We start from the raw sequence: 12755 nt of genomic DNA, 5'->3' as shown, positions 1-12755 counted from the left end.
GGTGTGGTTGTGATCGACTGTATTTGTTGATCTGCAATCGCTTGTCGAACACCTCGGGTGGTTGGATGAGGTATAAACGTAAACCAAGCCTCAGGCATTTTCGCTTTACAACCCGAAACCGTATAATTACGTTTTGGCCTGATTAGCTTACTCCTGCAAGAGCAATGCAATGCCTGAATCCAGTCAGCAATTCGATTCAACTCTCTACCGTCGGCCCGATTTTACCAACGGACATGGTGAGATGGATTGTAGGAGCTGGTTCCTCCACATGTTGTAGTACTGAATGTATATAATCGCAATTTGATCGATTATTAAGTTTAATAGGTGCCATGGCGTAGTGCAGAAACGCAGTGGTCTATAAGAAAATGACAATTGTACCATCTCACCAAATAAGCATCGATATGGGAATTGGTGGGAAGCCTGAGTCCCGAGATTGTGATCTGTTAGCTTTTCGACAGAACCTGATACAAATAGATTCCAGAATAAGCACCTGGCGTGGCTCAATCAGAATGAGTACAGACGCCTCATGAGTTTGATTTGCCAGGAAGATCCGACTTGGCTCACCACATCAGACCGGGCGCAATGAACGCCCAGTTGCTTAAGTTCCCGGTCACTTTGTTATCCTCACTCGAACCTACTGCTCCAGCTGACCGCATAATTATAGCTTGGCTGAAGATTGTTGGAGCAAATCGTATCCAGGCATCATCAACAACTGCCTGACCGGTGATGGTAATATTCGGGGGAGGGCCTTGGAGTGATGTCAGAAGTTCATGGCGCAGAGGGCTCACCTCCCAGGTACAGGACAGGCAATTCGAAGAATTCTACCTGTTTGCTTGTTTTTCAGGGAAGCCCATGGTTTGCCACTTTACACCACCACCCTCAGACAATCTTGTAAACCGTGGAAAGCCCAACTGCTCTGGATTCAGAAGATACGAGGAGAATCGCTCAAGGCCCATCCATCATGCCTCAAAGATTCTTGATCTCGCGTCCGTACGGAACAACTTTGCCGTAGCGGATATTTGGAACCACTATTGGTAGGTTTACTGCTGGAATGCTAGGCACTCGTATTCGCTCCCCCTTGGCCGATGCATTGGGTATTCTGGCGGAAAGTGACAGCTTTTCCTGCGAACAAAACAAGTTGGATACATTTGAGTTTTGTCGACAGTATTACTATGTTCATCAGCAGGTTCTTGCCATGCGACTTTGGTCAACAAGTAAGGCAAGCAGATATTGTCGGCATTCGACTTCGAGAGCACAGTTGGCGGCTAAGCACACCAAGTTTAAGTGTAGGTGAGCTCGTCGCAGCGTGCCCTTTTTGTGATCACTCAGTGCGATATAACCTGAACTGACGTCAATGGTGTGTTGTGCAAGTAGTAGTTACAATGATTTAACTTACCCTCAGCACGGTACATGTGCTCCATAGTGATTGGTCCAGTGCTTGCGGCGATTAGGTGGAGCCCCAGCCACATGTGGCCAATGCATCTCCCGCTGGTGGCAGTACTGTGCAGTTCTCACAGTATAAGTTACTGTCATGCTGCGAACTTCGAGGGACTAGTGCACGGTGCCCCATCTTACCTCACCAAGCGGAGACCCCCCAAGCTGCTTCCGAGTCTGAAAAGCTGAGCTAGGCCAACGTCAACGTTAGCATCAACGCGCAGCTCATGTTGCCTGAAGCTTCTACAGTATTGTAAACGTCAAACTCGCAATCCCTCAGCTCACTCACCCTTCCAGCCGTTCAGATAGCCACCGATACGATACGATACCCCCATACCCCCAACCTTCCAGTTCCACACCACACAGCACAGCAGAACTTCTGGGAAACTCGCAATGGTATGCTTGTCTTGAATCACTGGCCATTCTCCAAGCTCGCAGCTAACATCAAGGACCCCCCCTTCGATAGACGTCGATAGGAACAGGTTACGATCTTGCCAACTCCATCTTCTCCCCCGATGGCCGCAACTTCCAAGTCGAATACGCAGTCAAGGCAGTAGAGAATGGCGGTACATCGGTCGGCATCCGAGCCAAGAACGGTGTCGTATTGGCAGTAGAGAAGGTCGTCACATCAAAGCTACTGAAGCCCGGCTCCAACAAGAGAATCGCTACCGTCGACAAGCACCTAGGCGTCGTAAGCACCCGAACGGACAAACTACTCCGCCCAATTTAAGCTGACATGCACTTCCCCCCAGGTCTACTCAGGCATGATTCCCGATGGCAGACACTTCGTAGACAGAGCCCGCGATGAGGCCCGCTCCTGGCGCGACACCTTCAAGACTCCCATCTCAACATCCGATCTCGCTTCCCGCATGGGCGGCTACCTACAAGCATACACACTGTACCAGTCCGTGCGCCCCTTTGGCATCACAGCCATTGTAGGTGGCTTCGATTCGGAGCTCGAGCAACCCGTCGATGGTGAGGTTGGCAGTGGTCCCTCGACCGGCGCCGGTGGCAAGGTGGAAGGCAAGCACGGCGGTCCAGGTCTCTACATGATCGAGCCGAGCGGTCTCTACTGGGGGTACTACGGCGCGGCAACTGGCAAGGGCCGCCAAGCAGCCAAGGCTGAGCTCGAGAAGCTGGACCTGGCTGCCGGTACTCTGGAGCTCGAGGACGCCGTCAAGGAGGCCGCGCGTATCATCTACGTCGCACAACAGGACAACAAGGACAAGGAGTTTGAGCTGGAGATGACCTGGATCAGCAACGCCGATGGCCCCACCAAGGGCAGGCATGAGGAGGTGCCCAAGGAGTTGCAGGAGGAGGCCGAGAGATTAGCAAAGAAGTCCCTCGATGGTGATGACGACGACGAGGACGACAAGAAGGATGATGACAAGATGGAGGAGTAGACAGTCATGACGTGATGAACGAGAATCAGACCTGGCCTTGTGCATTTGTATTATATGGCGATGCATTTCAGGAACTAGGGTTTTTATCTAGACTAACCCCGACCGAAAGTCATGATACTAAGCAGATTCCGTTTCTGACTTGATTTTCTGTGGTCTGCAACCAACGCGCCAGTATTTAGGTACGTGCACTGCCAAGATGCGCATGGTATTAGGGCTCTAGACAGCATATAAGTATGATTCTTTCTTACCGAACGTTAGTTAAGTCATTTGAGGTACGCATGCGAACTGCTATCTCTTCAGCCCACGGACCTGCGCGCTCAAATCCTCCATCGAGTCAAATCAAATTGAGACAAAGGTCACCGGCGTCATTGGGTTCAAGTTTAGGGACGCAATAATCGCCTTCTTTCTCCAAGGCGATCTCTTGTAGGAACAATAACTCGTCCTCGTCCCCATCACCCTCATCACCCTCATCGTGCTCAGGCGTATACTTGTCATTCAAAAAATCTTCTGCCTCTGGTGCAACTTTCTGCTCAAAGAGTGACTCGTTGTCGTCCTCACTGAGCTCACGAGGGTACCGGTGAGGAGTGGAAAACTCATCCTCTGATACCGACTCCTCCGTTGATGCTTCGTTTTCGGTATCATCGAATGCCACATCGAAGTCTCGCTTCCTTCCTGCTCGCACTTCTTTGTCCCATCGATTATATAGACTCTGCTGCACGCCACGCCATATACCCCAAGAGTCGTCCGCCACTTTCTTGTGATCAGTGCGTACTAATTCCCAGGTCGCCTCAACTTGTCTTGCTCTGCTGTCATTCCCCACTATCATCCTGGGCACTTTACAGTAGAAAGGACTGAGATCGAAATGTCGGCCATCGCCCTTACATCGGAGCTTCCTCGTCACAGTGACCGGTTCAAGAACGTGAGGACATGCCTCCCCATGAATTACGTCCCAGCGTTGAGCCTTCCAAGAGTCGGCGCCGCAGCTCACGGTGCGAATCATCAAGTCATCCCACTGCTCGATCCACCATTGGCCTTCTTGGGCTCGTCCGTGGCATAAGTCTTGATCCATAAGACCGAATGTCATATCATTCGACATGGCTTTGTACCACCCCCGCTCGTATTCCAAGCGGTTCTTGGTTGAGACTAAGGCGACTCTGCTCATAGGAGGATGTGTTTCCAGGAGCCGTTGCATAAAGCACAGAATTCTTGCTCGCGCGCTATCCCGGAAGGGATCCGCTCGATTGTGCCGATGGACGTGAAGCAGACCGTAGTGCTCGTACGGTGCCTCGTTACCCTTGAAAACCAGATCGTCGCCGCCATCACCCATCGAGTGCGTGTGTTTGGTCAGGATGGCACGCATGCAGTAATTTGCAAACTCGGGCATCTCGAGGTCCGCCGCTAGATTCCAGAGTCTCTCGGCCGCGTTGCCGCGGTGGAGATCGGTCATCTGCTCGTCCCCCAACTGTCCGGTATAACACCAGGCGACGAGCTTGCAGAAGTCGTCGGCTATTGAGTGACGTTCCTCAACTACCAAGACAGCGAGTTGCTTCTGCTTTCTCAGTTGCTGCCGCACCTCGCGGTCCATAACCCGAGAGAAGCATGCGAACAAGATCATATGGCATGTGACTTCCGTGACAGCAGCCCTCCCGATGTTGGTGATCTGGATTGTAACCATTTGTGCATCATAAGAGATTCTTCCATCATCAGTATATTCCCTGGTTGATGGCATAGCGTTGAGGGACGCGCACTTACAGTATGCTCAAGATTCTGGCATGGTCATCGCAAGCGTTGAGTGACTCGCAGGGTCCATGCCCACTTCAACAGCCACCACAGACGCAATACTTGTTGAGCTCTGCTCGAGACATCGTTGATCACGTTGTTTGGTCAGTCAATCTTGTCGATTTCTGCCGATACATTTTATCCTGTGACTTGCGTGATTTCTGGTGGCTGATCGTTGATGAAAGTGGTTGGAGGAGATGTGTGGTTGAACGGGTTGTACCTGAGTTGCTCTGATAGCGCGAATTGGGAGTACTGTTGGTTTCACAAAATGAGAAAGATACTCCTGGGAAAACGCGGATATATGGCTGTTACCTAGAAGAGGATAAATCAGCTCCGTCTCAAATTGGCAGGTACGAAAAGAACCGCAAACTTCACAGAGATGGGATCGCAATAATGGACTGGAGGTGAGAAGAATTCAAGTTGTTCGGACAGGATGTGTTCACTGAAGCCGTAGCTAACTTCGAAAGACTCGAAGATTCCCCGCATTACTCGGCATCCATCGCAGTTGGTGTGGACTATCTTGATTACACAGCTTTGTGGCGCCCTAAAGAATTAATTACGAAAATCTTCCATTCATTTTCCTCCCGAACTATGAGCATCCAGCTCGCCAGACGATTTTGCTTCTTTTTCTTTCTTTGTCATGATCCATTGAATACATAACCAGGGAGTTGCCCTCGCAACCAGGACAGCAGAGTTTGACCTTTTGGCGGAATCCAGTGCCAATGTTATGGGCTTGCCAGAAACTTGAGCTCTTCCTGAGCCTCTCGTTTTTCTTGCAGGTTACTGAAGTCTCTCACAGTGACTTCCCGGATCGACTTCATCCGAGCTTCAACCTCCTCAAACTCTTTCGCAGTGACGAATTTATTCGCCATGGACTCCAAGGCGAGTTCTTGTCCGCAACATTCTCATCATTCTCCTTTAGTTTGTTACAATCTCTGTAAGTGTAGAACTAGACTTGATAGCTGATCTTCTTCCCAAATTTCTGGGTTTTCTCAAATGACGAACTCGTCCATTATTGTATCCTGTTGCCCTCTTCAGTCTCAACCTACTAGTCTTGTGACGTCTCTGCCCACAATTTATTATGATTTACGTTTGGACAAGCAAACACGTAGTACTTACGGAAGGTGCCTGTGTAAAGAGTCACGCACCAGTCATGCTCATGGTCTGTCTAAATCCTGAGTGTACTAACTGTAAGTGTCCCAGCCATAAGTTACAGCTGCGTAAACCAGCAGTTATCTATTGCCCAACAGCTCTTCAATGATAAGCAGGACCTTTCCTCAAGCACACAGGTTTTATCATAGCGTAAGACGGGTATAAGCTCGGTACGGACAACGCACCTCCAAATTACAAGGACAACGGGCAGTTGGGCTTCCCTCGGAGGTGTCATGTCAACCCTAGCGGTAGGCATATTTTGTTAGAATAGTCACTATACAACAGTTGGCAAACACAGAAATTTCTACATCGCCTACAAAGTTAATCGTTTCGCATGGTCATGTTCGAAATGTGTCTCGTTCTTGAATCTGGCCCGCGCAGCAAGAGGTGGCAGGGTATTTAAACTTTCCAACGGAATGGTGATGACCTTGCGATATGCGCTTATGGAGTACTTTTTGGATCAATATTTGTCTTTCTACTTCTCAGTCATTAATTCTAGAACCGCGGACCAGACAACTCCAATACTAGGACCTGGTTAGCTTGATTTCGTGACAGTCAGCGTTGTAGACATATATCTCTACCAGGTCTGAATATAGAAGAATCCCGAACGCTTTGAGCCTGAAACCCAAACTTGGAGGAACACTTGGAGAACTTGAAATATGCTTGCGGTTGACTAGCTCCCAAAGCCTGGAGATCCACTTTCGAATGGGCTTGCAATATCTACGATAAGCTAATGGGAGCGGGAAATGACTGCTTGCAAGTGGGAGCAAAGTGATAAGATGTCTTATACCTTTAGTGACCTTCGATGGTGGGATTGTAACTACGAGACTAGAAGTACCAGCACCAACGAGCCTCGATCGGTGGCATCATTAAATCATGCAGGTACACAATATCGTGGAGAGACAAATTTGAACTTCGTTGCCACGGGTTCCTCAAGTTGGCTGAGTCTTCCATCTGTGGAATGAAACATTAGATCGAGGACTGGCGGGAGCAGGTTCCAAAGCATGAACGAGGGTCGCTAGCTTTAAGCTGCGAAAAGTGTCTGGAGAGCGAGTGTGAGAACAATGATACCCAGTGAAGACACCCCGCAGAAGAGCAATAATGACAATGTGTCCGATCGGCAACTTGGCCGACCGTGGACCCTTCGGCCTCGGCTACAGGCACGACAGAAGGGAATCGGACCAGAAAATGCAGACCTGCAAACATGTAACTGGAGAATTTGTTTTGTCCGTCTACTGCATTGAGAATGAACTAATTGGTCGAAGTAGTGGATCACCAAGAAATACGAGCATTGAACGAAGAAACGAGGCGCCTATTCAGGGATGTTATGGTTGTTTATTTTCCTCGGGGAAAAAAAAAAAAAGAATAAGCGTTTGCATTTTGCTCCACTATTACCCGCGGCAAGACTGCAAGGGGGATTTCTGAGTATGAAACAATGTTTCAAGTAGATCTGCGGCTCTGCTAGATCATTCGTCCGAAATATGAGCATGTGTGTGGATCAGATTGGAGCGCTCCCCTATACTCAAGCTACACAGCTACCGGTTGAACCACATCATGGGATCTATGAAGACATGGTTGTGCTCTTAAAGTTTAAGCACAGAATTGAAGTAACCCAGCAATCTGGTCGCCAAATTTTAAGTTCGAGTGGAGCACGGCAATGCCAAGCTTATCACATATAGTGTTTAGGCCCTGTCCTTTGGCCCTGGGCGCGTTTCAGGAGGGCCCCTCGCCCTGCTATAGCCAATCGCTCTCCGTCATCATTCCCAATCTGGATGGGGTGGAGTCGCTTAGGTCCTCTGTCTTCGGCTCGACCACCGAAGAGATGAGAGGAGCCTCAATCTATCATTGACGCGCGCAATCTCCAACACCGTCATTAGATTATTCGTGGAAAATGCAGGCTCCTAATATGGTTTGCTGTGGAGCTGACGAGGGCCTCATATAAGATCAAATTCTGCCCACCAGCAAGTCTTGGCTTTGTACGTTGTTGTGTCTTCATTCATTCAGCTTGACTATCTTTCATTGAACCAGGGGTTCTGTTCATTCATTCATTCATTACATTAACTTAAGCGATCTGGTTGTCGCATTACCTTCATTCTCAAAATGTTCCAAAAGCTTCTCGGTCTCTCCTTGGTGGCTGCTGTGTCAGCTCACCAGAACTTCCACCAGTTCTGGGTCAACGATGTCACTCCCGGCTACCAAGCCGGCATCCGAATGCCACCATCCAACAGCCCTGTCACCGATGTCACTAGCGACGACATCTCCTGCAATGTGAACGGCAACGATGTTCCCTCCGCCGTTGACACCATTGCCGCAAACGAAGGCGACAAAATCACCGTCAACTGGGACATTTCCTCCCACCCTGGTCCCATCACTCACTTCCTGTTCGGTCCCGTCGACGATGCCGCTCAGGCTACTGGTATTGGTGCTGGCTGGTTCAAGATTGACGAGAGAGACTACGTTGATGGCGCCTGGGCCAACGAATACCTCTCGGATAACGGGTACGTCCCACTGCCTTTACTCCGAAGACATGATCATGTTCCACATTCTCTCGCCTAGATCAGCAATTGCTAACTTTAATTCTTCGACAGCGGCAACTACACCTTCTCTCTGCCTACTGGCCTGCAGAGTGGTGAATACCTTGTGAGTATTATGGCAATACTCTTTGGCATCAGCTGCTAATGTGATTACAGCTCCGATCCGAGATGTTGGCTCTCCACGGCGCCCAGACTGTTGGTGGCGCTCAGTTCTATATTGGTTGCGCCCAGCTCAAGGTCACTGGAACTGGCTCCGGTTCATGCACACCCAGCATCTCTCTTCCCGGTGCCTACAATGCCGAGGACGACAACATCTACATCCCCAACGTCTACAACGGCTTCGACCCTACCACCTACACCGCGCCCGGTGGTGATGTCGCAGCCTGCGGTGCGGGTGCCTCCACCCCGGCTACTTCTGCCGTAGCATCGTCCGCTGCGGCCACCTCCGTTGCCGCATCCGCTACCAGCGCTGCCTCCTCGGCTGTCGCAACCGCAACCTCATCCTCTGCACCTGTTGCCGCAGCCTCTTCCAGCTCCAGCATTGCCGCCACCTCTGCTACTGTGACCTCTGCCGCCGCATCCACCACCTCCCAGGCCGCAGCAACCACTGTCGCCTCCAGCGCTGCACCCAGCGAGACAGACTCGGCTGATGACGACGAGTCTTGCGATGCCGATGACAGTGACGACGACGACGATGAGGACGAGGACACCTGTGAGCCTGAGGAGACCGAGGTTGCCACTTCTGCCGCACCCACCGTTGTTCCCTCTTCCGCTGCCCCCTCCACCCTGTTGACCCGCACCAGCAGCAAGGCCGCCACTTCTACTTCCGGTTCCAGCTCCGGAATCGCTCTTTATGGGCAATGCGGCGGTGCCTCTTACACTGGCGTTACCACTTGTGCCTCGGGTACTTGCACTGTGTGAGTGATTTCTAATACTATCCGCCTTTTTCCTTCAGATCTTACTCGAGGACGCAATAACTGACTTGGATGTTTTAGCATGAACGACTACTACTCACAGTGCGTTTGAGCTCTGATATACGGTAATAAGAGGCTGGGTTAGGTGATGGGAAGCTCCAGAATATTCTATTGTACATATTTACACTTGTAAAGATATAGCTGGCTTATTGCTGTTTAAATTCAGCATACAGCATTGAGAACAAATCTGCATTCACTGGTCTATCAAACGTGAGCCTTTGATGACCTTAAGCACGCTGTAGGTAAGTTCACGAATTGTCCAAATTTATCTTGAGACGATAGTGTAATTAGTGAAGCGCAAAGTGTCAGCCGCTCCCACAACAAAACTTATCGGCTGTTCTCCTCCCATGGCGCACCAGTACAGGTGAACCCGGTGGGATCAACTACACTATCACACAGGTAATTAGCGGGGGCGGTGTTGTTTACTGTATCGATGATGTCAATCCCCTCGATCTCAACGCCGGTGCAAGGTGCCGCCGCAGAGCACTGGATATCCGCAACAACATCGCTCGTGCAGTCACCTTTCCAGTCTTCGAGCCTGAGGTTGCGAATCTGAAATTCGGACGTTTCGCAGTCGCCACTGGCGTCGTTGTAGTGCGTGCACTGCGTCAGCGCAAAGATTCCCGTCGCATTGTGCAGGGTGAAGTTCGAGAATACCATATTGGCCGCATATCCTAGACCGCCACCACCGCCGTTCGGCGGATATCCACTCTGAATGCCGGTCCACTACAGAGTTGGTAGTCAGTAATCGCTTCTCTGAGATGGTCAGGGAGGCCTTTGAGGGCATTCGCAGCGCCAAATCAACTCTGATGGGCAACATGCACTCCATATTGTGCTGGGAACGATAGAAAATAACTCTAGAGTTGGCTTACTGTCTTGACATACGCGCCGTAACGCATGTTAGTTATCTCGATGTTCCGTGCTGTCACATTCTCGATAAACTCGAACGTGTCCTTGTACTGTCCGATGGATCCGATAGCAACTCCGAGACCTGTGTAGAAATGGCAGTCCTCGATGAGAATGTTGGTGCTGTTGGCCTTCATGGCAATACTGTCGTCACCGTTATCCACGGTCCAACCACGAAATGTGATGTTGTCAGCATAGACAGTATCGGCCCCGTCAGTGTTCAGAGACGAGAAACCAAAGCCAACGGCCTGACTAGTGTCCGTGCTGTTGACGTAGATATCCTCCAGAAGAACATTGCTGCTATGGATCAATGTCATCGTCCACATCTGCGACTGCACGAAGCGCAGACCACTAAAGTAGCTGTTGTGTGTCCCGGTGATAGTAATCTGGTGTGGCCGACCAGGATCTAGGGCATGATCAGAACTATTAGTATCGAGTTTCTAGGAAGAACATACAGTTGTTGGTTCCATTGATGAAGTCATACCACACCTGACCGTTTCCATCAAGTGTACCAATATCATGACCGATCCAGCTGATGTTATCACCCCCAAATAGCCATGCACTCGATTGGTTCTGGTAACCCACGGGCAAAGAATTGCTGAGCCAGTACGGGATATTCTGGTCCCATAGCAGAGTGCCTTGGAGATCGACATCGACGTTAGTGAGGCCAGTCGTGTTCATCACGCTTTTAATATTATATGTCTCATTCTTGAAGAAGACTTTGCCTCGATGGGACTCGTCATTGCGTCCGCAACGCTCGAAAGCGTCGATGATAGCCGGTGCTGAGTCCGTACCATTCGGACCAGGTTCAACAACACACACTCCGGGCTTGGTACATAGCGCGGCCACGGCCGGTGTCAACAACGCTACAGCAAACTGGCGTAGCATTTTGAATGGTGTGCAGGAATTTTCAAGCCCAGATACGTTCTAGATGACCGGCACAAAGGGCTATCTTATGTTTCGGAATGCTGATCCATATATCTCGGTCTCTGTCCGACCGAAGCAACAGGAAACGGCACCAAGATGATATCATTCTGGAGTCCGGTGGAGTACAGACCACAATTTTCTGAGCGGGAAAGCGTTCAATATCGGGAGTGCTATTGAGTCGCAAATAGTCGAGAGCCAGTGAATGTCAGCACAAAATGGTGCTGTTTATCATTCAACGACAAAATTTACTTCAGGTAGTACATCATATAAATCATTCGTGCGAAAATTATAGGTCCGAACAATCCTCAAGAACTCATATACTGTTTGCTTTAGACTCAACAATTCTGCAGTGGGAGAATACTTAGCTGTCGATTTTGATCTCTTCATGGCATCCAACTACCGGCACCGGCTCCGCTCCACAGCGAGTGCGGAGTATGGAGTCTCCAGATCCACCCAATCCATATTACTGACTCGCAATTCAGGGAATAAAGCGGGATTTCCCCCAATGAGATTACCAGATTCGTAAAATCGTGTGAAGATCTTGGTGTTAGGGGAGGAAACCCGAAATGCCGGCCAAGCCGGCAGAGTTGGGTGACAGAAGAATTGGCACGCTGGTCAATAGCTCACTCGGCTGTGCGCCAATGCTTGTCACACCCGCCTGCCGGCATTCCCATACATAGCTGAATAGAAATATTGCTTCGGGTGCTTGTTGAGAAAACTTTCGGATGTTACCGCGTCTCGCGGTACTATCCTCGAAGACTACTACGGAGAAATTAATTTACATGACCCGAGTGCTTAGAAGGATGAAAATAGCAACACTACAACAAGTGGTATATGAGATAATCCGAACCAAGAATTGAAGTTGCGTGACTGTGAAACTCGTATGCTGTTACTGACAATATTAATCTAGCAACAGTTTGTTGTCTGGTTATTGCGGAGTGCGAGCGCGAAAGTAACAGTCGCTTGTCGCGACGACGTTAGAAAAGAAAAAAAATCGCATGAAACTGCAAAAACATACGACACAGGGGATCCCCAGCGTTACCCACCTGAGCATTAATCCAGCGCTCTGACGATATACCTACCTGGTAAGTAAAGGACCAACTTAGCTACAGCCTGTAGCACGATAACGTGCAACCCGCTCACCAGCTAAGGAGTGGGTCTTTACAGCCGTTGAATATAGGCACGTTTGATGTCTCAAGCCAATGATGGATACATATCATGTTGCATCAGTTTCTTCTAGTCTAGCTTAAATCTTGGCTCACTATTGACACATTCAGTAAATTAAAACTAAGAACGTGTCCCTCTATCCCTATCATCTTACGAGGCAAGACCCAGCATTTCCTAAGCACCGTGGATGCTTGACTCTAGCTAGAACGAACTCGTAGTGTCGATATAAACGTACTAACCCTCAGTCTTAGAAGCCTCGTCACAGACCTCACGCAATAAATAGCTACATAATCTGTATATGTTTCTCTAAGCCAGCTATATTTCAAGACTATCCAAACTCAGATGTAGCCACTGAGTGCCTTGAGGAATAGCTTCTTTATGTATGAGCTTAGCTGGTCTTATGAGAATAACAGCCAATTTTGAGAACCTTTATTGTAATCAATTCACATGTGCTTGTTAGACGGGAATGTCTTTTTGAA

General features: G+C 49.5%; 5 protein-coding genes across 5 annotated transcripts; 2 read left to right on the top strand and 3 right to left on the bottom strand.

The window, feature by feature from the left end:
- Positions 1-1728: 1728 nt before the first annotated feature.
- BKA67DRAFT_61337 (nucleophile aminohydrolase) lies at positions 1729-3004 on the top strand. Its single transcript, XM_046105409.1, has 3 exons — positions 1729-1830; positions 1901-2125; positions 2187-3004. The coding sequence occupies exons 1-3, from the start codon at positions 1828-1830 to the stop codon at positions 2835-2837; spliced, it is 879 nt and encodes a 292-aa protein (XP_045964786.1). The 5' UTR covers positions 1729-1827; the 3' UTR covers positions 2838-3004.
- BKA67DRAFT_61345 (uncharacterized protein) lies at positions 3005-4756 on the bottom strand. The gene is made up of 2 exons (XM_046105410.1): positions 4590-4756; positions 3005-4531 (listed from the first exon to the last, which is right to left on the bottom strand). Exon 2 carries the CDS (start codon positions 4510-4512, stop codon positions 3172-3174), a length of 1341 nt encoding a protein of 446 aa, XP_045964785.1. The 5' UTR covers positions 4513-4531; positions 4590-4756; the 3' UTR covers positions 3005-3171.
- Positions 4757-5263: 507 nt separating this feature from the next.
- BKA67DRAFT_641718 (uncharacterized protein) lies at positions 5264-6024 on the bottom strand (the record flags this gene model as incomplete). Its single annotated transcript, XM_046105784.1, has 3 exons — positions 5264-5505; positions 5765-5832; positions 5954-6024. 3 exons carry the CDS (start codon positions 6022-6024, stop codon positions 5342-5344), a joined length of 303 nt encoding a protein of 100 aa, XP_045964784.1. The 3' UTR covers positions 5264-5341.
- A 1719-nt stretch (positions 6025-7743) lies between these two features.
- On the top strand, positions 7744-9466 carry BKA67DRAFT_61317 (glycosyl hydrolase family 61-domain-containing protein). Its single transcript, XM_046105404.1, has 4 exons — positions 7744-8266; positions 8357-8408; positions 8459-9219; positions 9298-9466. The coding sequence occupies exons 1-4, from the start codon at positions 7869-7871 to the stop codon at positions 9326-9328; spliced, it is 1242 nt and encodes a 413-aa protein (XP_045964783.1). The 5' UTR covers positions 7744-7868; the 3' UTR covers positions 9329-9466.
- Positions 9467-9603: 137 nt separating this feature from the next.
- On the bottom strand, positions 9604-11070 carry BKA67DRAFT_530739 (pectin lyase fold/virulence factor; the record flags this gene model as incomplete). The annotated part of the gene is made up of 3 exons (XM_046099283.1): positions 9604-10002; positions 10149-10588; positions 10638-11070. The coding sequence occupies 3 exons, from the start codon at positions 11068-11070 to the stop codon at positions 9604-9606; spliced, it is 1272 nt and encodes a 423-aa protein (XP_045964782.1).
- Between the last annotated feature and the right edge of the window lie 1685 nt (positions 11071-12755).

Source organism: Truncatella angustata, assembly GCF_020726525.1.
Source record: "Truncatella angustata strain MPI-SDFR-AT-0073 chromosome Unknown BKA67scaffold_1, whole genome shotgun sequence".
Classification (NCBI taxonomy): domain Eukaryota; kingdom Fungi; phylum Ascomycota; class Sordariomycetes; order Amphisphaeriales; family Sporocadaceae; genus Truncatella; species Truncatella angustata.
Note: the sequence above shows the minus strand (reverse complement) of the source record. Positions and strands in the feature narration are given on the sequence as shown.